The sequence below is a fragment of the Lepus europaeus genome, chromosome 9 (assembly GCF_033115175.1).
Source record: "Lepus europaeus isolate LE1 chromosome 9, mLepTim1.pri, whole genome shotgun sequence".
NCBI lineage: Eukaryota > Metazoa > Chordata > Mammalia > Lagomorpha > Leporidae > Lepus > Lepus europaeus.
The window spans coordinates 65,562,628-65,587,669 of NC_084835.1; the positions used below are offsets into that span (position 1 = coordinate 65,562,628).

The following is a 25,042-nucleotide window of genomic DNA, read 5'->3' on the forward strand; positions in this document are numbered from 1 at the left end:
GCTGACCCGTGGGTTAAACTAACAGCCGTTCTAACTGAATGGTCTGTGGAGCTGAGGCACTACCCACATTCCATGGCTGGGCTGGAGAAGACAGTCTTCCCCTTTATTATGAGAACAAAGTTTATGGTGTTCATTGCCTCCATGGTTTCAGATCATTATGTAATAATACTTATTTTTTTTATCATTCAATCTGTATCATTTTTAAAGTTATCACATATTTCATCTTTTGAAGTTAAAGCACTGGAAGCAAGAGAGGATAAAATGTTACCTAGCTATTTTTTAAATTTTTTAAAAAGTTATTTGGGCCGGCGCCGCAGCTCAATAGGCTAATCCTCTGCCTTGCGGCGCTGGCACACTGGGTTCTAGTCCCGGTCGGGGCACCGATCCTGTCCCGGTTGCCCCTCTTCCAGGCCAGCTCTCTGCTGTGGCCAGGGAGTGCAGTGGAGGATGGCCCAAGTGTTTGGGCCCTGCACCCCATGGGAGACCAGGAGAGGCACCTGGTTCCTGCCATCGGATCAGCGTGGTGCACCGGCCGCAGCGCGCCAACCACGGCGGCATTGGAGGGTGGACCAATGGCAAAAAGGAAGACCTTTCTCTCTGTCTCTCTCTCACTGTCCACTCTGCCTGTCAAAAAAAAAAATTAAAAAAAAAAAGTTATTTGAAAGACAGAGAACTGTCAGCTCTTGGTTCACTCCCCAAATACCCACAATAGCCAGGACTGGGCCCAGGCCAAAGCCAGAAGCCAGGAACTCAATCCAGGTCTCGCATGTAGGTGGCAGGAACCCAATTACTTAAGCCATCGCGGCTGCCTCCCAGGATGTACATTATTAGGAAGCTGGAGTTAAGAGTCAGAACAGTATATTGAACTCAGGTAGCTGCCCCCACATATTAGACACAGACATCTTAACTGCTAGGCCAAACACCTCTTCCTAGCCAGTTATTTGAAGCTTATATTAATTCTAGTCCAAATGTTTTCACTTTCTTCTGCCTCTATTTTTAATGTGAAATAAACAAAGAGCAGCTACATAATGTAACATGTGTATTTATTTTCCTTATGAGATAAGAATATACACAGAAAACTCTGCTTTCACAGCATGTTATTGCAAAATGTATACAGCGTGCCCTTTGGGGAAATGTCTGTGCCTTCCATCCTATTTCTTCATAACCTATTTTGAGCTACTCTTACAACTACTTTGTAGACACGGGCCTGACAAAATTGACCTTCTTATACAAGAGTGGCAGGTGTCTGTAGGGAGAGCCATATTTCATACAAGTAACCTTTGCAAAATTCCATGAGAAGGCAGAAAAGTACTGGAAACTTCTACACCAGGAAAACCCACAAAGACACTAGCACATATACTGTGTAGAAATTGGATTCTTCAGTTTATAACCGTGTAGAAACTAAGGATGTCAAATGGACATGTGCAAGACTCCCAAGTACAGCATCTACTCTCATAAAAGCAACATTTAGGCTGCTGTACAATCTTAATCTAGACATGAACAAACCAAAAGCACTCTCTAAGACATATATTCCAATTCTGATTGAAAAAAGCTTAAATCAATCTCTCATCACTAGCTTCAAAGTGGCAGATAGCTAGGCATGACATTAATGGAGCCACCACCAGGAGAATTTTGCCACCAGAAAAGGATGTGCTGGTGACCTCCTGGGTGAGAGTTTTGTTTCGTTTATCTGGAATAAGCCATCAAAAGTGACTCTTGTGGCCATTCCATTCCCAGTATGTAACTGCGAATACTAGCTACAGATATTGATACACTAAATGGTTCCCTATTAACCCATTAAGGAACCCCTGGCTCAGAGCCTAGGAAAAAACCTTAGGATACACAGAGTCAAAAAGAAGCACCAAAACTCTAGTGACTTCTGGCTTGTTTTATATGCAACAATCCATTTTTTGAATTGTATTTCTTGAATTCCTACTGCATAGCAGGTGCTGTGTGGGCCCTGGGAGTAGAGTCATGTGACGTCATCACTGCACACTGGGCTTACAATTTAGTGGAGAAACCAGAGCTTACAACCTGGTATGATGAGAGCTAGGATAGTCATAAAACATTCCCCATAGTGAATAAGCTATAAAATAGCTATCAAAGTAAATCCCTGTAAAAAAGTATATGTAGCCTAGAATTATCTGTATTTATTAATAATTATATTAAACATAAATAAATTAATTTTGTCCATATGGTTATTTTATATTGGAATAAGTGGAGTATATCAATTTCAGGATTTGGGTTGTGAAAATTGGATCACTATTTCAGAAGAACAATTTGTTTTGGGGATATATGGTTAAAATTTCAGTTAGAAGATAAAGTTTATCATGTAATAGCAAACCACAAATAACAGCTAACAGGATACCTCATGAGTAATTTGAATTCTAGTTAAAAGTTAACTTTATCCGGCAGGGTCAGTAGGATCACTGGTCTCCCTTTAAAGTCAAAGAATATTGAAGCAGATAGGGCCCAGCGACTACTGCAAAGTCTAACTGTTCTGGTAATAAGGATCCAAGGAATAGACTAAGTGTGCCATGCTTTACCAAGAAATCCATTAGTTAAATAAGCCTATAAAAAGAAAGGGCTAAAAATACTTAGTGTAGATTTGTTGGTGCATAAAACAATATTCTCTTCTTGCTATTTGGTATTTTTAAAGCAGTATCTGTGGTTGGTTGCATCAGACCTGGGGTGGAGGTGGAGGCCAAGTAAACCAGATCAGACGGGAGATAAGAGACACCTACCAAGGCAAGGTGATGAGGTGGAAGGCTGAGAGCTGGAAGTACAGGCTGCAGGTATTCCTCCCTGAGAAACAGAGCTGCAAGCAGGAGAATCTGGTGATGGGCAGAACCCACACATCAACCAGAGACCAAAGCAGGAACTGGGGGTAAGGCAGGTTAGGAGCGTGCACTACCAGAAGTAATAATGAGCTGGGATTGAGTGACAGTCTCCTGGCTAGTGCTCATTATATCCCAGTGTGTAAAAGTCGGTTGACTCAGACCCTGGTGGCTGAGAGGGCAGAGGGTGTTTTGTCACCACATGGTGGAGCCTGGGAGGATTCTGAAGCCGGAAGCCAGGCTGCTTATCAAAGATGAGCTCAACTGACCAATTTGGAAAGCTGAGCTTACTAACTGGTCTCTTTCACCCACTGGGGCAGTAGTTCTCAACCTTGGTTGTACATTAGAATCATGTCAGGAATTATTTTTAAAAAGTTAAATTATCTCTAGGGCTAAGCCTGGACATAGGTTTATTGTTGCGTTAGACTATGGGCTTCTTCTAAATAAGAGCTGTGTGCCCCCCCGCTCCTCCCCTCCCCACCCCGTGTGTGTGTGTGTGTGTGTGTGTATTCTATATATGCCGAGAGCCCACCATAGTACCTGGTATATAGTAGTTAATCTACTAAATGGAAAAATAACAAATGACTGTCTTGTGTTTGGGCCAGCAAGTGTGACTGTTTTGTGGCCTCAGGGTGTTCACTTGATCCTAGGTATCTTGAACAGGATGCCCTGGTTATGAAGAATAAGCTGGGAAAGTTTCTCCACTGGAAGCTGCGATGTGGGTGGCAGGGGCTTCCGTATATCCTGTCTCACATCACACACATACTCTATGGAGGAGGACAAATAACTTAAGCTTATTAAGGTGATATAGTAGTGCAGATATAAAAGGCTTTCTATGAGAATGAATTCTCATATTATGAAAAGTATGGTAAGGTAAATACCTTACTGTGATTTTATTTCAACTTTTACATTTTATCTTTTTTTTTTTTTTTTTGAGGTGGGGATAAGAAAAGTAGAACAGAGTGAGTTAATTTCCAAATAGCTCATTTTAACCCTGGGCTACACCTTAACCATTCATATGCTGCAGGTTTATGGCACTTAGAAGGACCATTGAAATCCCATCTTTACAACCAGGTATCTCTCTGTACCTACAGTAAGGATATGTTTGAGGAGATTTCTGACAACTCTTACAAATCCTTTTCAAAGCAAAATAGTCTCTTTTATTTTCTATTCCCAAATCTTCTGAGATCTTAACTGAATTCTGATGTTTTTGAGCAAATATAAAGGTTGTTTTTTTTAAAAAAGATTTATTTTGTTTACTTGAAAGACAGAGTTACAGAGAGAGGTAGACACACACACACACACACACACAGAGAGAGAGAGAGAGAGAGAGAGAGAGAGAGAGAGATCTTCCATCCTCTAGTTCACTTCCCAAATGGCCTCAATGACTGGAGTTGAGCTGATCTGAAGTCAGGAGCCTGGGCTTCTTCCGGGTCTACCATGTAGGTGCCAGGGCCCAAGGATTTGGGCCATCCTCTGCTGCTTCCCCAGGCACATGGAAGTAGAACAGCCAGAACTCGAACCAGCTTCCATAGGGGATGCCAGTGCTTCAGGCCAGGGCTTTAACCCACTGTGCCACAGCACCAGCCCCAAGGTTGTGTTTTAGAAAGCCTAAATCATGACAAATTTTGGTTTACTTTTCCAGCCTAATGTTATGGGATAATGGGATGGCTATCCAGGTAGATGAGAATGTCCTTACTTTGACAGCAGGACATCAAACTTCCTTTAACATAAAGTAATTGATAGTACCTCAGCACCTGACAAAAGCTCATTCAAGCTAAGAATTATTTTATTTTTTAAAGATTTATTTATTTATTTGAAAGGCAGGATGACTAAGAGAGAGAAACAAAGAGATCTTCAATCTGCTAGTTCATTCCAGGTCCAAGCCAGCAGCCTGAAATGCCATCTAGATCTCCCACATGGAGAGGACAACTCTGAAATACCAGTTGACTTCACAACTTATCCCTACCATTTACTTATCTCTCTTCTAGCAGTTACTTAATTTTAAATTATAAATTTTGATCTAAGACTTTAAAAAATTATTTTCTGCAAGTAAAAATTGTCACATTTCTTAGGTTAGAATTCAGTTATAAGATAATAACATAAGACTGATAGTTTGAGGTAGACACACATGTATTGCTTGGAACTTAAAAATAACATCTTTTATTTTAAAAAGGAAAACAACATTTTTTGTTTTACTTCATATTTTCACAAAATATCTCCAAGTGCTTTATAAAAATTAATTTTCCCAGAGTTATTTAATGAGATAGCTCTATAGTCTGTCAGTAACTGAGAAGGCAATTAAACAGGGCTTTCCTGTTTTGTTGTTGTTGTTGTTTATTTGTTTTAGACTTAATTTATTTATTTGAAAGGCAAAGTTACAGAGAGAGAGAGAGAGAGAGGAGAGAAAGATTCCATCCACTGTTTCACTCCCCGAATGGCCGTTATGGCCAGGGCTAGACCAGGTCAAAACCAGGAGCCTTGAACTCCATCTGGGTTTGCCACATGGATGGCAGGGGCCCAAGCACTTGGGTCACCTTCTGCTGCCTTCCCAGGCACATTAACATGGAGCTGGATTGGAAGTGGGGCACAACGGCAGCCACAGGTCTTTCCTATTCTATAAGTTGCATGGGCTTGGGACCAAATTTGGCTATTCAGAAACTGAGCAAGCTGTTATTTTAAATGCCCAGTTGCTCCATTTACCTGAGTGTTTACTGCCACACTTTAAACTTTGATTTTAAGACTCTCTGATGAAATTCTTTTAAAATAGATTACACATTTCAGTAAGTACTTTTCAGTCTTCTTGGATGCAGTGTACTGAATATTATTTGTCTTTCACTGTGTGGCTCAGAGCCATAACATCGACATTAGTTACTGTGCAGTGCTATGACACAGTAATGTCACTATGGGGGAGGAGCTCTTTACCCAGGTACTAAATAATGTGTATGTGCCTACATTTTAGTTTTGCTGCTTCTCTTCCTGTCATTTTCTTTATTCTCAGTGTGCCTATAGATAGGAACTTCTTACTTCCCTCTCTTTTTTAGTCTGACCTACTGGGGAAAACCAGCCATGTAGGCTTTTTAGAATTGTCTCAAGGCTGGCACCATGGCTCAATAGGCTAATCCTCCACCTGCAGCGCCGGCACACCGGGTTCTAGTCCCAGTTAGGGCACCGGATTCTGTCCCAGTTGCCCCTCTTCCAGTCCAGCTCTCTGCTGTGGCCTGGGAGTGCAGTGGAGGATGGCCCAAGTGCTCGGGCCCCGCACCCACATGGGAGACCAGGAAAAGCACCTGGCTCCTGGCTTCGGATCAGCATGGTGCGCCAGCTGTGGTGGCCATTGGGGGGTGAACCAATGGAAAAGGAAAACTTTTCTCTCTGTCTCTCTCTCTCACTGTCCACTCTGCCTGTCAAAAAAAAAAAAATTGTCTCAAGCAAAGTATAAATAGATTCCAAGTGATGATCTATGGAATTCTCCAGTGTGTGTGCAGGACACTTGTGAGTGGACTTTGTCACATCAGCACTGGCTCATAGAGACATGTTTTCTCTGCTTTTTGCTTCTGGGCAAGGTTCCAAATGGGTGAGGTGTTACAGTCCAGAGGTTATCCATAGAACTGAGAGAAAAGCAAAGCTAATGCAATTGTCCGTATGTTTTCAGTTTTGTAGCTCCTTTGTTTGCATAAAAGTCAAATGTTTTGTGCTAGTGAAATCAACATCCTTAACTAAGAAATATTGTTCTGTTGTCAACTGAAGTCATACCTCTAATAGAATAAAGAGCACGTGGGTGGATACTTCACTTCCTTTTAGAAAAGGATTACAGGTAAAACAGTGAATGACTAATATGAGCAATCAATCATGCTTCCAAAATAGATATTATGCAAAAAGCAAGACATGTTTGATCACAATTTATCACCTTTCCTTTCCTCTTTCTAACAAAACAGATATACAGAACATTTTCCATTTATATTCTCTTGGTGACTTAGCCATGCAAACTATGTATTATAACACTGTCTAAGGATTAGCCTCTTATTACGTTTTAATAAGAGCAACACTTATAAGGGTTAGCCTCTTCTTACGTTTTAATAAGAGCACTTGTTCAGTGTTTATTGTACAACAGTGTTGTATGGGAATTAGTCATGTGTTATCAGGAATAGGAATAAAACATGGTCAGCAACTTCCAATGGAGTAGACACAGCCTTTGTTTTCCCTTAACATCTATTTATTTGAGAGGTACAGAAACAGAGAATGAGGGAGAGACTGAGAGAGGTCTTCCATCCACTAGCTCAGTCCCCAAATGCTCACAACAGCTGGGGATAGGCCAGGCTAATGCTAGGGGCCAAGAGCTCAATCATGCACTCCCATGTGGGTGGTAGGAATCCAATTATTTGGGTCATCATCTGCTGTGCCCTAGGTGCACTAGCAGGAAGCTGGGTCATGGAATCTTACTTAAGCAACAATTAAATATTTAACTGATCATCACTTTAGTTTACAGCCAAATATGAAAATAACCCTTCATTTATTTTTGTTTTTAACTCTTCTAGAACTATTCTTCCCTGAGCTTTACATGAACTAACAATTACTTTTGGAGGTTTGTCCTTGAAGCACACACTGACAGCAAGGACACAGCTTAGATCAATTGTCAGGCCTGGGAACCAAGATCATCTGCCATGCACTGGGCACGGCTCTCCTCTCAGGCTTCCCCTAGGAGGACTTCCACATGTTTTCTTCACTGAAAATGTTGTTGAACAGTAGGCCAGGATGTTGACTTCTTATGAAACAATCTAGAGAGAAAAAATTTAATCCTTTGGAAAGTATCCATTGGAAATTAAAAAAAAAAAAAGATTTACTTTATTTATTTGTAAGTCAGAGTTACAGAGAGAGAGGGAGAGACAGAGAAAGTCTTCCATCCATGGGTTCACTCCCCAAATGGCTGCAATGGCCAGGGCTGGGCCAGGCCAAAGCCAGGAGACAAGAGCTTCCTCTGGGTCTTCCATGTGGGTACAGAAGCCCAGGCACTTGGGCCCTCCTCCACTGCTTTCCCAAGTGCATTATAAAGGAGCTAGATTGGAAATGGAGCAGCCAGGACTCGTGTGGGTAGTGATGTTGTGGGCCATGACTTTGCCCACAATGCCACAACACTGACTCCCTTGCCTCAAGCATCTCTTTAATGTACTTATGTTATTTCTTCCAGATAATATTCCCAGAAATGAGCATTCTGGGTTATACAGTAAATCTAATTTTAGTTGTTTAAGGAGCCTTCATACTATTCTCCATAATGGCTGTACTAATTTGCACTCCCACCAGCAATGTATTAGGGCTCCCTTTTCTCCACATCCTCATCAGTGTTTCTTGTTTTTTTGTCTTTTTGATAATAGTCATTCTAACTAGAGTGAGATGAGACCTCATTATGGTTTTGTTTGCATTTTCCTGATGGCTAGTGATACTGATCATTTTTTCATTTATTTGATGGATTTTTGTATTTCTTTTTTTGAAAAAGTCTACTTAGATTCTTTGCCAGTTTCTTCAGTGGGTGTTTTGATTTCGTGTTGTTGATTTTTGGGGTTCCTTATCAATTCTGAGTATTAATCCTTTATCAGATGCATAGTTTGTGAGCATTTTCTCCCATTCTGTTGGTTGTTTCTTCACTCTGTTGGTTGTCTCCTTTGCTCTGCAGAAGCTGCTTAGTTTGATGTATTTTTATCTATTTTTGTTTTTATTGACTGTACTTTTGGAGGCCTAAACAAAAAAATCATTGCCTGAACCAATATCTTAAAATGTTTCCCTTTGTTTTATTTTAGTTGTTTTATAGTTTCAGGTCTTACAGTTCAGCCTTTGATCCATTTTGAGTTGATTTTTGTATAAGGCAAGAGGTAGGGTTCTTGTTTCAAACTTCTGCATGTGGAAATCCTGTTTTCTCAGCTCCATTTATTGAAGAGGCTGTCCTTTCTCCAATGAATGCTTTTGGCACCTGTGTCTAAGATACATTGGCTATTGATGCATGGATTCATTTCTATGTTGTTTATTTTATTTGTTTATTTCTGTGCCATTTCTATGTTGTTCCATTGATCTATGTGTCTATATTTATGCCAGTACCAAGCTGTTTTGGTTACAATAGCTCTGTAGGATGTCCAAAAATTTGGTTATTGTATTGTATTCAGCTTTGCCCCTGCTCAAGATTGCTTTAGCCATTTGGAGTACTGGAAGATTTTAAAACATAAATCTATGGCCCGGCATTGTGTTATAGTGGGTAAAGCTGCTACCTATGGCACCAGAATCCCATATAGGCACCACTTCATTTTTCAGCTGCTCCATTTCCAATCCAACTGCCTGCTAGTGTCCTGGGAAAGGAATGGAAGATGGTGTAAGTGTTTGGGTCCCTCCACCCACATGGGAGACCACAATGAAGCTCTTGGCTCCTGGCTTCGGCCTGGCCCAGTTCTAGCAATTGTAGCCATTTGAGAAGTGAACCAGTGAATGGAGGTTCTCTCTCTCTCTCTCTCTCTCTCTCTCTCTCTCTCTCTTCCTCTCTCTCTTTCTCTGTAACTCTGACTTTCAAATAAAATAAATACATGTTTATAAAAAAACAAATAAAGCTATACTTTACTTAAATATTTTTCCTAATGAACTAAAACAAACCAAGTTTAGATTGGCAATTAGTGAGTATAAATTTAGATAGAGCATCTTACTTCTTTCAGTTGGATTTAGGCATAGATGTGAATGTTTTATATGCAGTACAAACTCTCTTTGAATTGCTATATTTGATGCAGGTATACTTTATCATAATTCAAAATACTGACTGAATTATTTTCTTTTAAAATTCAAAAACCAATCTTCTTGATACATCTGAATCTCTTGAAACTCGTTTCCATTTAAATTTCCATAAAGTTCACTAGTAGTTGTTTCTAGTTTTCTATGATTCTAATCTAGAGGGGCAGCTTTAAATTGATTTGTGGTTCAGTGATCAGCAAAACAGGTTCCTATATATTTCTCAAATCTTAAATGACGTGCAAACATTGCAGTGAGTTTAGGCAATTCTTACTCCCTCTACTCTCCTTCAGTTTCTCCCGTGGGTTCTTTTCTTCTGTCCCTTTCTGATGACTGACTGCATGTGGGTGTTAAGGAAGAAAAAGTCAAGAATTAGGGCATGCTAAGAACCATTCAAATTTCTTTTTTCTCAAGGCTGCTGTGTCCCCTTCACCATACTGTCTCTCAGGTCAACCAATTTTTCTTCAGCCCTTGGCAAACAGTATTGTCCATGGTGTTAACTCTACCTAAGGCATGTGGCACATTCGTCTTACCATGTAACAGTAAAGGGTAAAGTGCATACCAAGACCATATTTCCACTGTGAGCGATTGTGGCTCTTACCTTCCCTGGCTAAGGGTCTTGCTTAAAGGTTAGAGTAAAGGATCCCAACATGATGTGAATTCTTCCTTGAATTCTACCACAGAGCATCAGTGTGTTCTTTTTGATGTCCTAGGAACCAAAGAGGTTGTTGTAAATGTGGATGATGATGGAGTCATTTCATTGAACTTTGAATGTGATCAGATGACTCCAAACTCAGAGTTCGTCTGGTCCAAAGATTATGTACCCACTGAGGACTCTCCACGACTGGAAGTTGAAAGCAAAGGCAGCAAGTAAGGACTGTGTCAATCATAATAATGGATTTACTTTTCACTATCAAAGCATGAAAGTAAGATCTGCTTTCTATGTGAATCTCTTTCAATAACAGGATGAAGTCACAAATATTTTATAGCTGATTTTGTAAAAGTCATAACCAATATAAGCTTTAAAAATAAGAATCCTGATAAAATACTTTTTGAAGTTCTGGAAGTAAAATACATTTGATCAAAAAAAGACAGTCAAATAGTTGTGCACTTAACATGTGAATGTTTGGTTGATATTAGCCACTGGCTAGTAAAACAGCTTGTCCAAGTTAGAAAATACAATGAACTAAATCATGAACTCATTGTTCATTCCATATATTATGTGACAAACAAGGTAGTGGATGCAGGCGATACAACAGGAAACAACACATCCTGTCCCTGCATGCACAGTGACTGTACAGTGGGGACAATACCAGTGTAGTATAATAAATTCAGAAAGGGGACATTGCCTGGGATGACCTAGGAGAAGCACCCAGAGCTACTCCTGCAAATTCTGTCCTATAGGGAAAAAAATCAGGCTCCCCAGGAAGGACTGACAAGTTAAATATCATCATGCAGCTGTTTATTAACATGAAATATAGGTTGGGGATGGAAGATTTTTAACAACCCCCTCCCATCACCTATCCTCTGAAAAAAGGTCAAGAAAATCTTTCCAGAGGAAATGACATTTAACCCGAGATATCAAGAATCAGCGGGCTTCTAACTTGTCCTCAAAGAAAGAGGACAAGTGCTGCAAACGAAGGGAGTAGCACATGCAGATGCCTAGAGACAGGGCAAAACACAGGTCTACAGACCCTGCCTAGCCTAGTATCTAAGGAAAATGCTTTGTTCCAAAGGACAAAAATGACCTTCAAAGACCTCGGGGAAGATGACTTGGGCATTTACTCTTGTGACGTAACAGACACTGATGGAATAGCATCGAGCTACGTAATTGACGAGGAAGGTAAGTTCAAAATTAGTTCATTCACAAGTCCAGTGTTGCCTTCACTTCTCAATAATTCTCAAGTGACTTTTGTTTTAGTAATTCAAGGTTTAATTGTGTTCTGCTTCCCTCTACAGAACTGAAACGTTTACTTGCTCTCAGTCATGATCACAAGTTCCCAAGTAAGTGTTATAATACCTCCACAGATTTTAGGAGCCTTAGCAAGGGGCAACTTCTAGAATGATCAGATGGCATCTCTGATGGGAATAAGAAGAGGCAGTAGCCACAGCTACTTTATTTTCACAGACTCTTCACTTTCTAGAAGTCAAGCTTCTGTCTTTGACATTGCTCTCCAGAGATACCGAGGATATCAACATAGAAAATATATTTCATGCTTCATAATATAGAGAAGTGTCAGGCTTACATGGGTGTAACAGCTGCATAATTACATTCTTCACTTCCTGCTTACATATTCTGAAATCATATAAACATCTTCTGGATATATTCATTTATATGTCTTTTGGCTATTTCTTAAGTAATGCTGGCTCTTGACTGGAGAATCATGTTTCTAAATAAAGACAACCAGTAGATGGTATCTACCATTTTAACCTCTTGGAAAATAAGATAAAGATGACTCGGTCAGAGAAAGAAACCCTCTCTACTATCTACAAACCCTTTAATAATGCACCTTCTACCTGAAAGATTAATTCCACAGTTGACACCTAAGAGAAGAGAAGGAAGTCTGAAATGAGACTCAGAAGGTTCCACTGGCCTGGCAGGATCTCTTGCCATTAGTGAAGCATCCGGAAAGTTACCCCCTATTTTACTGACAAAATACACTCATTCTTGCAAAGCAAAAATTTTTAAGAATTCCTTAATATTTAAACTATATTGACTTCACTAAAAACTATCTAGCCCTATCCCAGACTGTGGGGAAATCTTTGTATGTTTGTATGTGTGCATTTTTCTAGGGAGTGAATCCCAAGCCTTTCCTAAGTTCTGAAGGGAGACTATGATTAAAAAGTCAACGCTGCTCTAGAATCAGTTGCCTACCTTCTCTTACATTCTGGAGGAGTGATTCACTGGTGTTAAGGTCTAGTGTTGATGACAGCCTCAGCTGTAATGTTCTCAAAACTCACTGTGTTCAACAGCGTGGTGTGTCTATGGGGTGTGAATGTAGGGCATTGACTTTTGAATTCCGGGGGAGAGGTATTCCATGGCATTAAGACATTTCTCACCTAAATGCATATTCACCCTAAAATGGGTAAAGTAGTATCAGGAGTGATTTTTTAAAAGTTAATTTTGAAAAACTACATGGAAGGCAGAGGTTTGACTTAAATTTTGTTTGTTCTGTACTGAGCATCTTCAAAAAGTTCTCAGAAAATGCTTATCATGAAAACACTACATATAGGTTTCAAAACTTCTTGCACCAAAATAATCATATTTAAATTTTATTTTCCCATGAATTTTTTTAAGATTAATTTATTTATTTGAAAGTTAGAGTTCAACGAGAAAGGGAGACAGAAAGAAGAGAGATCTTCCATCCGCTGGTTCAGTCCCCAAATGACTGCAATGGCCAGGGCTGAGCCAGGCTGAAGCCAGGAGCCAGGAGTTTCATCTGAGCCTCCCACATGGGTGCAGGAGCTCAAGGACTTGGGCCATCCTCCACTGCTTTCCCAGGCACATTAGCAGGGAGCTGAATCATAAGTGGAGCAGTTGAGATGTAAATTGGTGCCCATATGGAATGCTGGCATTGCAGACATTGGCTTATCCCGCTGCACCACAGCACTGGCTCCCTTCCCATGAATTTGTGAAGTACCCTCATACTTCTGACTGACTGTGAAACTGAACAGGTCATTTCTGTTTCCCTGTGCCTTGGTTTCTTTTCTAGAAATGGCTATTGTCATAGTTTATAGCACCTACCACCTACAAATGCTATAAGAGGTAATAAATAAGGTTTTGGTAGATCCTTGAACTCTTCAGGAAACATCTAACATTGATTAAAATAGAATAGCAATCCCAGAAGAACCCACTACTCAGAAAAGAACTGTCTCCAAGCCACAAGGAGTCTTTCTGCTGGGATAAACAGAAACAACAGTGACTACGAACTGTTGTCTTCTGGTTAGATAATAAGCACTAGTTAAGTGTCTAGGCAACAGCTGGTTCAAATAACATTTACATTTAACTTAAAGTATGTAGATGAAAGAAAACAGGGTGTCACTGTTGAGCTCAAGTCGCCTGGGCCTCCCTGGAGTTCAATGATCTCATGGACTTGGAGATGGGATTAATTAAGGCAGTAGTGATTGCCTGATGCCACAATTATTTTCATGGAGATGTTCTGTTTTGCATAAATCTAAGGACTCTAATTGCTGGTCTTAGGCTGGGGATAGCAGCAATCAGCTCTTTCATGAGAGATCCACAGTAGCAGTTTGGTAGGCACTGAAGAAAATCCAAGAATAGATTCAAAATCCTGACGGGCAAATGTGGTATTTCCCAACCCAGTGCTGCCCATTGAAGTGGCATTTTAAAGATGACAGTTCTAGTACTTTTCTTTCCCCTACCACTATCAGACTAACGAGCTCAGTACATGAATGTTTTCCAAGATCTTATAAGGTCAAAGCAGCTTAACTAACTTCTCAATTTTTACCCACTTTCTCTTAGTAAATGTTGCCTTACTAAGTCATTTTCCTGAGATTCATATAAGCTTTTAAACTGTCCCATTTCTTCAGAATGCAGTAAAGAATCTGGTGTTCCCTTATCCTTTGGCATGATAAGTTCTCCCATGATAAGATGTTTTCAAAAATATTTAAAAAGCCACTAACAAATCCATAAACCTACAATTAACGTTTTCCTAGAGCAAAGTGACTGCCAAAAGGAGAGTCTAAGGAAATTTACAGCTGAGAAAAAGGGAGAAAAACAGTAGGAAGCTAAAAATAGAAAATAACATAGTATATTTCCAGTATTATATTAAATTGCAGTGTGGAGAGGCAGCCTATTGGAGAGCAGTACTTCCATGTTGTCAACATCCTGCATCATCTCTCTGCATTTGTAGTCGTTGGTTATTAGCTTGCTTGTGTATATATACTATACATGCACAAATATATACAAGAACACAAAAACAAATATAGCTGTATTTGTATTTGCCCTTGTTTGTCGATGTATTATATTTTACAGTTGGAGGTTGTAGGATGTTGTTATAGCAACTGGAGGAAAAAAGAGATGCCAAATTATTAATAGCCAACATTTGTTATAGGCCAGCATCTTTATAGGACATTTAAATGGATGTATCATTTGAACTCCACAATGGCCTTTAAATGGTCAGTCCTATGGTGATTCAATTTTAGAGATGAAGAAACTGAGGCCCAGAAAGGTTAAGAAAGTAGACCAAAGCACACAGCTGGTGAAGCCCAGGTGGTTTGATTCTGGAGCCTGTTGCCTTACCCACATCATGGGCTGGCTGTCTCTGCATGCACCTGCCATGTCTGTTCTGTGTCCTCTGCGTGATTCATAGAGGCCAGCATTCTCCAGATGATGTTTTCATGACTTAAGAAGGACAGTGAGTATTAAGGACGCTTCCAGAAGGGCCCACCCCTCCCTTTCCATCACCTCTCCAGACCTGTCAGGTAACCACATCATTCATACATTAGGTTCTCCAGAATGGGATCTCCAGACTTTTCTAGAAGAGATTGTACTGTCCACTCTCCTCAAGAGCTGCTCGTAATAAGCATGAATGTCCTGTTGGGAGAAAGCTTAGCCTCTGCTGGTGGCACCTGGGGATCTGCCCTTTGGCCACTTTACTCACCCTGGAAAACCATCAGTGTTCTGCAGAGTGCACAGTCAGGACCAACAGGAATACAGAATGCAGGGAAGACCCCTCATTTCAGCTCTGCTCCCCGCAGGGGCCTCTCTGCAGGGAAATTAGGGGAAGAGAACCAACCTTGAGTCCTGGTCACTGCAGAGGAGCCAAATGTGTCCTGCCCCATACTGACTCTTCTGGCTAGTCCTGTGAGACCTGTAATAGCCATGTTAGCAGGTGGGGAGCCCAAGGGTTAAGGGGCAGATTAACTCTTCAAGATTGTGGTGTATTACCAAGCATGTCCTCAGTAGCTGGTGTCTGAGTCTCCTCTCAGTTCTGAACTGCAACGAATCTATAACTGAATGTTCCAGTAAGTAAGGAATAAAGCAAAGGCAAGGCACTCCTTGGAACTTGAATAGGCTAGTTTTAGGGTAAATACAAAGAAATAGTAATGCACATTTGGTACAAGCTCAGAAACTTGTAGTGTAAAATATAGCACATGCTAAAATTTTGAAAAGTTTAAGAACAATTCAGAAAAAGTAAAGGGTGATAATTTCTCCTAAAGGAAGGCAGGACTGGTTTTGAGAGATGTCAACCAACATTTTAAATTTTACTGGCTTAAGTGATACAGGCATATATCAGATACAATATGGTTCCTTCACTTGCTGTGTGTAGAAAGGCCTGCTGTATTTTAAGATAGCTTCTTGATAGTGATTCCTTTATTTGCCTCTGAAAATTTTTCCTTGGTCCTGGAACTAAAGTGAACTGATACATTGTTGGATTAAGTAGGATTTAAATGACTAGACAGTTTGTCTTGTATATACATACAGTCATCCCTCAGGACCTGTGAAGAATTTGTTTCAGGACCTCCCAACAAGATACCAAAGTCAGTGGATACCCAGGTCCCTTATGTAAAATGGTGTGGTATTTGTATATCATCTATGTGTGTCCTCCTGTATACTTTAAATCATCTCCAGATGACTTATAATACCCAGTACAGTGCAAATGCAGTGTAAATTGGTGCAAATTTTGGAAATACTGACAAGAGAAAGAAATTTGTACATGTCTGGTACAACTGCAAATCTTTTTCTAATATTTTCAAACCATGAGGTGTTGATCTGGAGATATGCAAACTATAGACATGGAGGGCCAATTGCTTCATCAAAATTCTTATGTAAAATTTTTAAAGAACCCTCAAAGAGAGGTAAATTATTTGGAAAAAATCTAGTTTAACTCCTTTCTAAATATTTTGAAGTAATTAAGTTATTAAATCCTAGAATATTAGAACTGTAAAGTCATTTAATTTTATTTAATTCTGTTCACTTACAGATAAGTCAAGTGAGGCCCAAGCAACACAAAGTGACCTGCCTGATATCATAGTTTGTCTCTAGCAGACACTGGGCTAGAATCTAGCTCTCACGGTACCAGCTCAGGATTCTATTTTGCCCCTGAAGAACATTGGTTAGGTAACCAAAGTCACAGTAGAGAGTTACAGATTTGAGTTAGAAGTATCCCTAGTGGCAAATTCATCCTCCTCATTTTTTTTTTTTTTTTTTTTTTGGACAGGCAGTTAGTGAGAGAGAGAGACAAAGAGAAGGGTCTTCCTGCTGTTGGTTCACCCCCAAAATGGCCGCTACGGCCAGTGTGCTGCGCCAATCTGAAGCCAGGAGCCAGGTGCTTCCTCCTGGTCTCCCATGTGGGTGCAGGGCCCAAGCACTTGGGCCATCCTCCACTGACCTCCCGGGCCACAGCAGAGAGCTGGACTGGAAGAGGAGCAACCAGGACAGAATCTGGCGCCCTGACCGGTACTAGAACCCGGGGTGCCGGCACCGCAGGCAGAGGATTAGCCTAGTGAGCTGCGGTGCTGGCCCCTCCTCATTTTTACAATTCAGGCATCCGTAATTCAGATCAACAACTTGTCTGAATGCCAGTCTCACCATGAGAGTCCATGTCTTCTGTTCCTTAACCTGAGCTCAGCCTTTCCAACAACGCTATCACTGCCACTAGGGCTTGCAAGAAGCAGGGTGCTACATCGCCATTTCCATCGACTATTTTCATTTGTTGGAAAATGTGTATCAATATAATGGTTATCAAGGTAATTACTTACTATGTTTATTTTTATTTTTTTCATAGCTGTTCCAGCCAAATCAGAGTTGGCAGTTGAAATCTTGGAGAAAGGGCAGGTCCGGTTTTGGATGCAGGCTGAAAAGCTATCTGGCAATGCCAAAGTCAACTACATATTTAATGACAAGGAAATTTTCGAAGGACCGGTAGGTGTTACATTTTAGATTTTTAAATATATCATCATGCAACACACTGTTCTTCAGCCTTATCAGGATGCCAAGAAATTATCATGAAAAGCACTCAGCAGTGGGGTGGGGAAGTTGAACTCATTCTCACATGTTAAAAAGTGTGAATTGGGGCAGGCACTTAGTGCAGCAGTTAAGATGCCATTTTGGGATGCCCACATCCCATATCAGAGTGCCTGGGTTTGAATCCTGGCTCCTCTGCTTCCAATTCCACCTTCTAGCTAATGTGCACCCTGGGAGGCAGCAAGTGATGATTTAAGTAGCTGGGTCCCTGCCACCTACATTGGAGACACAGATAGAGTTCCTGGCTCCTGGCTTCAGCCTTACCTAGCCCTGGCTGTTGCAAGTATTTAAGGAGTGAACCAACAGGTGGAAGATCTCTCTCTCTCTCTCTCTCTCTCTCTCTCTCTCTCTTCCCCTTCCTCCCTCTCTCTTTTCCTCCCTCAATCCCTCTCTCGTTCCCTCTATCTTCTGTCCCTTTCTTTCAAATGAATTTTAAATACTTAAAAAATATTTCAATGTGAAAGGAAAATACAAATTTACTGTATCCTATTATTAAAACTGGGACACTTGTGAGAATGAAAGGGGATTCTATTAATAATTTTCCCAGGACAACAGTCGTGAACCAAACAAGCAAATTAAGATGCATGAGGTACTTCAAAAAGTTTGTGGAAAATGGAATTAAAAGATAGTTTGGGCAGGCATCTGGTGAAGTGATTAATATGACACTTGAGACGCCTGCATCCCAGGTCAGAGTACCTGGGTTCGAAGAGTGTGGGCCTGGGCCCTCCCAGGGCCCTGCTGCAGCCCCCAGCCGCTCCCCAGGCTCTGAGAGTGCCTGCGTTCAAGACCACTCGTTGCTGCAGCTTCCTGCCAATGCCCTGAGAGGAACAGGTTATGAGTCAAATAGCTGAGTCAGTGCCACCCATGTGAAAGACCTGATTGAGTTCCGAGTTTTGACTTTGCCATGGTCCATTTTGAATCCCCTTTCTTCTGGTCACCTGTAATAGAATCGCTCTCCTAGGGAGGCAAAGGAGCCAATATCCTTTACTTGTATTCACATCATACGCCTACGGCCCAATAAACAACATCAGCTACTATCAGTCCTCTCAAAAGCCAGACTTTAATATGTTTTTAATAAATTGTTAAAAAGTTGCAGTTTATTGACATCAGAAATCCCAGTAGAAACTTGACATAGTATGTGAAAAAAAGTGGCCTCTTGTTCCTAAGGCTCAGAAAAATATAATATGAATATATTTCAATGCTTTCCTGATTGAAAATGCAATGCATTGGGGGGCCAGCGCTGTGGTATAGTAGGTTAAGCCTCTGCCTGCAGTGCTGGCATCCCAAATGGGTGCCAACTAGAGTCCCGGCTGCTCCATTTCCGATCCAGCTTCCTGCTAATGGCCTAGGAAAGCAGTGCAAGATGGCTGAAGTACAAAGGCCTCTGCACCCACGTGGGCGACCTGGAATAAGCTCCTGGATCCTGGGTTTGGATCAGTCCAGCTGTGGTGATTGTAGCAATTTGGGGAGTGAACCAGCAGCTGGAAGACCTCTCTGTCTCTCCCCTTCTCTGTCTGTAACTCTGCCTCTCAAATAAATAATCTTTTTTAAAAATAAAATAAAATAAAGAGATAAAGGGACTGAGGAACAGAGAGGCTGAGTGACTCACCCAAGGTCACACAGCAGGGCAGAGGAAGAGTGGGTACTCAGACCAGGCAGTCTGAAAACAGAGCCTTCCCTCTGTGTCCCAGTCCCACCCCAGGTATCATCACTCTGCTTGGCTCTTCCTGTGCCTAGAAAAAAGAATGTAATATATTGTACTGCAAAAATTATAAAGATACAGAAATGACAAATCACACATTTTATACATATGTTGGCATATGACATTTGGACTTCACACTTTTATGGGTGTCCACATATATCAGCATCTTATTTACATAGATGATTATACATATGTAAAATATTTCCTTTGTCTTTGACATAAACAACTATTTATAGATAGAGTTACAACATCTGAACTGTTTGTCCTCTACAAAGACATCATTAGGGTCACAATCAGGCCAGCATCCAGTGGTACTGAAGGGCTTGGGTTGAGGGGCTCTGGCCCTCCCCTGTGCTATCATAGACATAAATGAGAAGCTGAAAGATGGACGAGGTATGGTTTATTATTGTTTATGGATATTATCAGCAACTCTTTCTTTTTATTGAGAAATATGTACACATATTATAATTATGTGTTTATATAACATATGATATATATTTCTCATATATATGATATATAATGTATTTTTTACATTTGAGAGGCAGAGAGAGACAAACAGACAAGGAGCTCCCATCTGCTGGTTCATTCCCCAAGTGCCTACAAGGGTCAGGGCTAGGCTGGGCTGAAGCAGGAGCTAGGAATTCAGTCCCAGGTCCCCACATGGGTGGTTGAGCTCCAATGACTTGAACCATCACCTGCTGTCTCCCAGGGTGTACATTAGCAGGGAGCCGAAATGGGCAGCAGAGTCAGCACTCAAACCCAGGGACTCCAGCATGTGAAGCAGGTGTTCCTAACTGGGTGTCTTAACTGCTAGGCCAAATGCCCACCCCAAGATATATTTTTAAAACATTTGAGGATTAATTTGTAAGGAGGGATATGAGCAACATAAAAAGAAGAAGAGTGTACAGTTGTTCCTTTTCAATACATACAAGGGACTTTAAGAAGTTCATGGAAAAGTAGAATTAAAAGATAAGCTCATTTTGGGATGGGAGAGGGAGTAGGAGGTGAGACGGTTTGGGGTTGGGAGGGCGGGTATGGGGGGAAGAACCGCTACAATCCAAAAGTTGTACCTATGAAAATTATATTTATTAAATAAAAGCTTTCTATAAAAAGATAAGCTCATTTTTATGTAAAACATTTTGAAATACTTGCACATTTTAAAATAATACATATTTGCATTGAACTTTTTGAAGACACACCTCCCTCATCCCAGAGTAGAAACTTTGTGTAGAGCCTGAACAAGTCACTCATGCACCCACTGTAGCCCATCTCCTCCCTCCATTCAAGAAGTTCTCATCAGTTGCTATGATCACCACCTGGCCAGGGGAGAGGAAGAAAATGTATGTTGGCATCCCTCTCTGTCCCCACAGCCACTGCATGAACATCACACACTCTCCCCGCCACGTGTTCAAGTATGCAGTATCCCACCTTCTGTCCTATGGTAGGTTCCCTAGATGGAGGGTTTGAAATAGTTTCTCATTCTCGTGGCTTACTGGGGAGTACTTTCAGGGGAAAAATGGGTAATGGAAGCAGGCTGGGGTAGGGCGAAGCTAAGCGAAAATGAGGTCTCAGTTGGAGATCGGCTTCCTGTAGGGGAGGCTCTAGAGCCCAAATTAATACACAGAGTTGGTTCCAGGCTTGAATTTCCATTCTGTCACGTTGTATAGAAAAACTTCATCAACTCAGATCCATTATGGAATTTGTGTTTCTATGCTCAGCTACAAAAATTTACCTTTACACTCTGAAAAAATGTTGCCTAAACTGTGGATAAAATAAGCACAGTCTACCAGGGCCATTGCAGTTCCTTAAAAGCAAATGGATTTCCAATGCTTCAGAAGCATTTTTCTATCCACATATTAATTCAGTAGGTATTTATTAATTGCTTACTGTTTATTGTGCATGTGCTAGATGCTAAGAGTATAGCAATGAGTAAGACAGACACATCCTTCCTTCTTCCTATAGTTTTATATTATTGTGCTAATTAAAAATAAATAATTTGGGGCAGGTATTTGGTACAGTGGTTAAGAAACCTCTTGGGTTCCTTATGTTCCATAGCAGAGTTCCTGGTTTAAGTTCCAGCTCCTCCACTCTGATTCAGCTTCCTGCTACTGCAGCCGAAGGAGGCAGCAAATGATGACTTTTATACATTTTAGCCATCAGTATATACAAATATTCCACATAGCATTTTCCTTTTCCCAAGTACAAGAAATTAAAGAACTTTCTCAGTTGTCAAGAAATTTGATTAAAATTACAATTCTTTGAGGTTTGTTTCATTAGGCTTATTAACATGAATGTAAAATGTCTGCCTCTTGGTCTTTTCCTTTTCACATTGAAGAAATACAAAATGCATATTGACCGAAACACTGGCATAATTGAAATGTTCATGGAAAAGCTACTGGATGAGGATGAGGGAACGTATACTTTCCAGATTCAAGATGGAAAAGCAACTGGCCACTCTACTCTTGTTCTCCTTGGAGATGGTGAGAATTCAATAGATCATTAGCTGGAAGACTTTGCTACTGCCTTCACTGCAAATATCCCGTGACATAAAAAAGGTCATGTAAAGGATAGTAGAAATTGTTTCTTAATTGAATTCTAATGTTCAAGATACAGTTTTACAGTTAATGCTTTTCATAGAAATAAAAGTTAACTTAAAAAAAAAAACATAAGATTTACCCCTGGCAAGACTGCATATAGATAGTTTCATATACAAATTAATATTATTAAAATTCTCCAGTGAGGAAGATTGCAATACAACCAACACTACATATATCTCAGAAATGAGCCATGATACTGGTTTATAGTGTGTGCTTGCTTTAAATTACTTAAATTGAGAAGAAAAATGTGCAGAAGTAGTACGTGCTGAATCTATTAATCATATATTATAACTAGATTATAGTAATTCAACTGCCATTAAAACCATCAACATTTAAAATATGGTATTTGACTAGCTGTGCAAAGGCTGACCAGGCCTTTGCATTCACAATCTCCAAAATCATTTCACTATTTCCTATCTTTATGACCTTGTTTGAGTTACTTAACCTTCCCAGGCCTATTTCGTCATTTGTCAAGATGAAAATGAGTAGGGTCATCCCAATGTATGAGTATTATCTTAATGAACAGAAATCACTGAGCACAGTGGCTGACACCTGCATCTCTGCTGCTCAACTCAGAATCATAATTCCTTGTTTTTCAATTTCTAGTCTATAAAAAGCTCCAGAAAGAAGCTGAATTCCAGCGGCAAGAATGGATTAGGAAACAAGGTAAGAATAGGCAGTGAGTAAAGAGGAAAACTTCAGTTTTTAGTACAAAATATTCCAAGATCACTTACACAGTAAATTAAAATGAGCATTACCATGTTAACAATATCTAGTAAATAAAAATAATTGAAAATATTTCATATTAAATATGTGGATTTTAAAAGCATTTAAAAACTAAATCAAGAATTTTAAAAATTTGACTTATAAATCACCTATGGACTTAAAAATGAGCTTTGATTTTGCATTGATTAACAAATTAATTGCCGGTATGATTTAAAATTTTATAGGTCCACATTTTGCTGAGTATTTGAGCTGGGAAGTGACTAATGAATGTAATGTACTATTGAAATGCAAGGTAAGAGATGGTTAAATCTTTAATGCAAATGAAATAAAGATAAAATATAATGTAGTGATGAGGAAGATGGAATTTTCAGCTCCTGCATTTGAACCAAAATGATCAGCAACACATTCTTACTGTTGAATGTTACTGTAACCATTGGTTGGCAAGAAATATTTAAAATAAAATAACATAAAAATATTGGAACACATGATGATTGTTCATATTTGTTACCCATGATCTAGTTACTAAGGTCATGGACTGTTATTTAATTATAGGTTGAATATTCCTTATCTGAAAAGATTAGGACCAAAAGTATTCCAAAGTTTGGATTTATTCATATTTTGGAATTTTTCCATATACATGAGATAGGTTGGGAATGGGACCCACATCTAAACACAAAATTCATTTATGTTTCATAATATATATATATTGAAGGTAATTTATATAATATTTTAAATAATTTTGAATATTAAGCAATATTCCTTGGTGTAGAATTTTCCTCTGGTGGTGTCATGCCAGCGCTTATAAAGTTTCAGATTTTGGATTTCAGATTAGGGATGCTTGACCTACATTAACCTCTAACACTCTGACACTGATTTTGTTTTAGGCCAAATACGCATTCTAAGTGGTAGGTCTATTCCAGAATCATTCCATCTACAGTGTTCTCCTGTGGAATTTTCTATCTAAATTGTGCAACTGGCGCAGCAATCCCTTTGTGCACTGGCAGGGTGTGCTGCTATTCTGAACCATTGTGCTGCCTGCAGGGGAGAGGCTTGGTAATGAGTTTGCAGCTCACAGCCAATTGTCTTATTCAGTCCTTCAGAAGTTTTTAGAAAAAAAAATTCAGTGTAAGCATTCTAAACCTATTTTGTATCTTAGTGTATGGTGCTTAGCTGAGTGATTCATCAAAAATGTTTTGGATAAGGAATGGGTGGACGAGGTTGCAGTATGGAGGTCACGGTGGCTGACAGTGACTCAAAAGCAGAAGCATGGACTTGGCTTTGGCCATGTAATTATCCTTAGAAACCCAAGTGTTTCAGTCTCTACCAAGTGTGGTAAATTCAAAGAAACTGTACTTTATCAAAAATGTATAAGAAAGCTCAATTTTAGATTTTAGCTTGTCAGGAAATGACAGAGCCTCTTGAAAGTCTGTTCTCAGAGGAAAACTACCACCCTCACTGTCTGTCAGTCTGGCTGCCCACTGCCATGGCACTCCCACTCTCTGCTCCACACTGCCCCTCCCCATGACTGTCCCTTTCCCAGAAGACTGCAGGTCCCTGCGCCTCCTACACCGCCTGTTAGCTTCTGGGAGGTGAACTCTGGTATCCTGTTTCCATGGATTTCCTAAACCAACCCCTTCTCCAGAGTCTGAAAGCCAAGAGCAGCCTAAAATGGGTTATGAATATCTGCCCAGAATGTACTCATTCTGCTGTTCAGGGCCTGAAATGATCTTCTTTCAGCTTCTCTGACAAAATCCTTCTTCAAGGCCTGGCTCAACCGTCTCCATCAGGACTACCCCTTCTCAGTCAGGTAGAAAGAGCCTTCCTTTGTCCTCCCGTGGCCATTTGTTACCTATTATAGCAGCTGTGTACACTTAGCAGTTTCCTTACCAGATTATAGCTCATGGAGTATGTGCAGCTAAACATCCAGACTTACAGGACTGTCACGGACCCCACCTGGCACTAGTATACTCAAAAGGATATAAGAAGGGTAGGTGTCATGGCACAGCAGGGCAAGCCACTGCACAGGATGCCTGCATCCCATAAGGGAGTGCCTGGGTTTGAGTCTCAGCTCCACTTCCCATCCAGCCTCTGGCTAATGTACCCTGGGAGGCAGCAGGGGATGGTCCCTGCAACCCACATGGGAGACCTGGAGGGAATTACAGGCTCCTGGCTTTGGCCTGTCCCAAACACAACTTTTATGGGCATTTGGAGAGTGAACCAAGTAGATGGACGATCTGCCTGTCTCTCCCTCCCTCCTTGTCACTCTGCCTTTCAAATCGATCAATCAATAAGTAAAACTTAAAAAAAAAAAAAAAAGGATAGAAGAGCTAGGCATTCCTCTCCTGCAGGTGCCCACCTAGGCAGCTATTCCCTTTGTCACCTACAATGACAGTTCAGGTACAAGGAGACAAGAACTGCATTGGGCATG

The 25,042-nt window shown here is 40.4% G+C and overlaps 1 protein-coding gene across 3 annotated transcripts in view; it reads left to right on the top strand.

Annotated features, from left to right (window-relative positions):
* MYOM1 (myomesin 1) overlaps positions 1 to 25,042 on the top strand; it is a 156,894-nt gene that overhangs the window by 114,592 nt on the left and 17,260 nt on the right. For all 3 annotated transcript variants that reach the window (XM_062201414.1, XM_062201415.1, XM_062201413.1), the window contains 7 exons: positions 10,313 to 10,469; positions 11,336 to 11,442; positions 11,559 to 11,603; positions 17,351 to 17,487; positions 21,627 to 21,771; positions 22,495 to 22,554; positions 22,839 to 22,906. In XM_062201414.1, the coding sequence (XP_062057398.1) occupies positions 10,313 to 10,469; positions 11,336 to 11,442; positions 11,559 to 11,603; positions 17,351 to 17,487; positions 21,627 to 21,771; positions 22,495 to 22,554; positions 22,839 to 22,906 (719 nt within the window). The remainder of the gene's footprint in view (positions 1 to 10,312; positions 10,470 to 11,335; positions 11,443 to 11,558; positions 11,604 to 17,350; positions 17,488 to 21,626; positions 21,772 to 22,494; positions 22,555 to 22,838; positions 22,907 to 25,042) is intronic.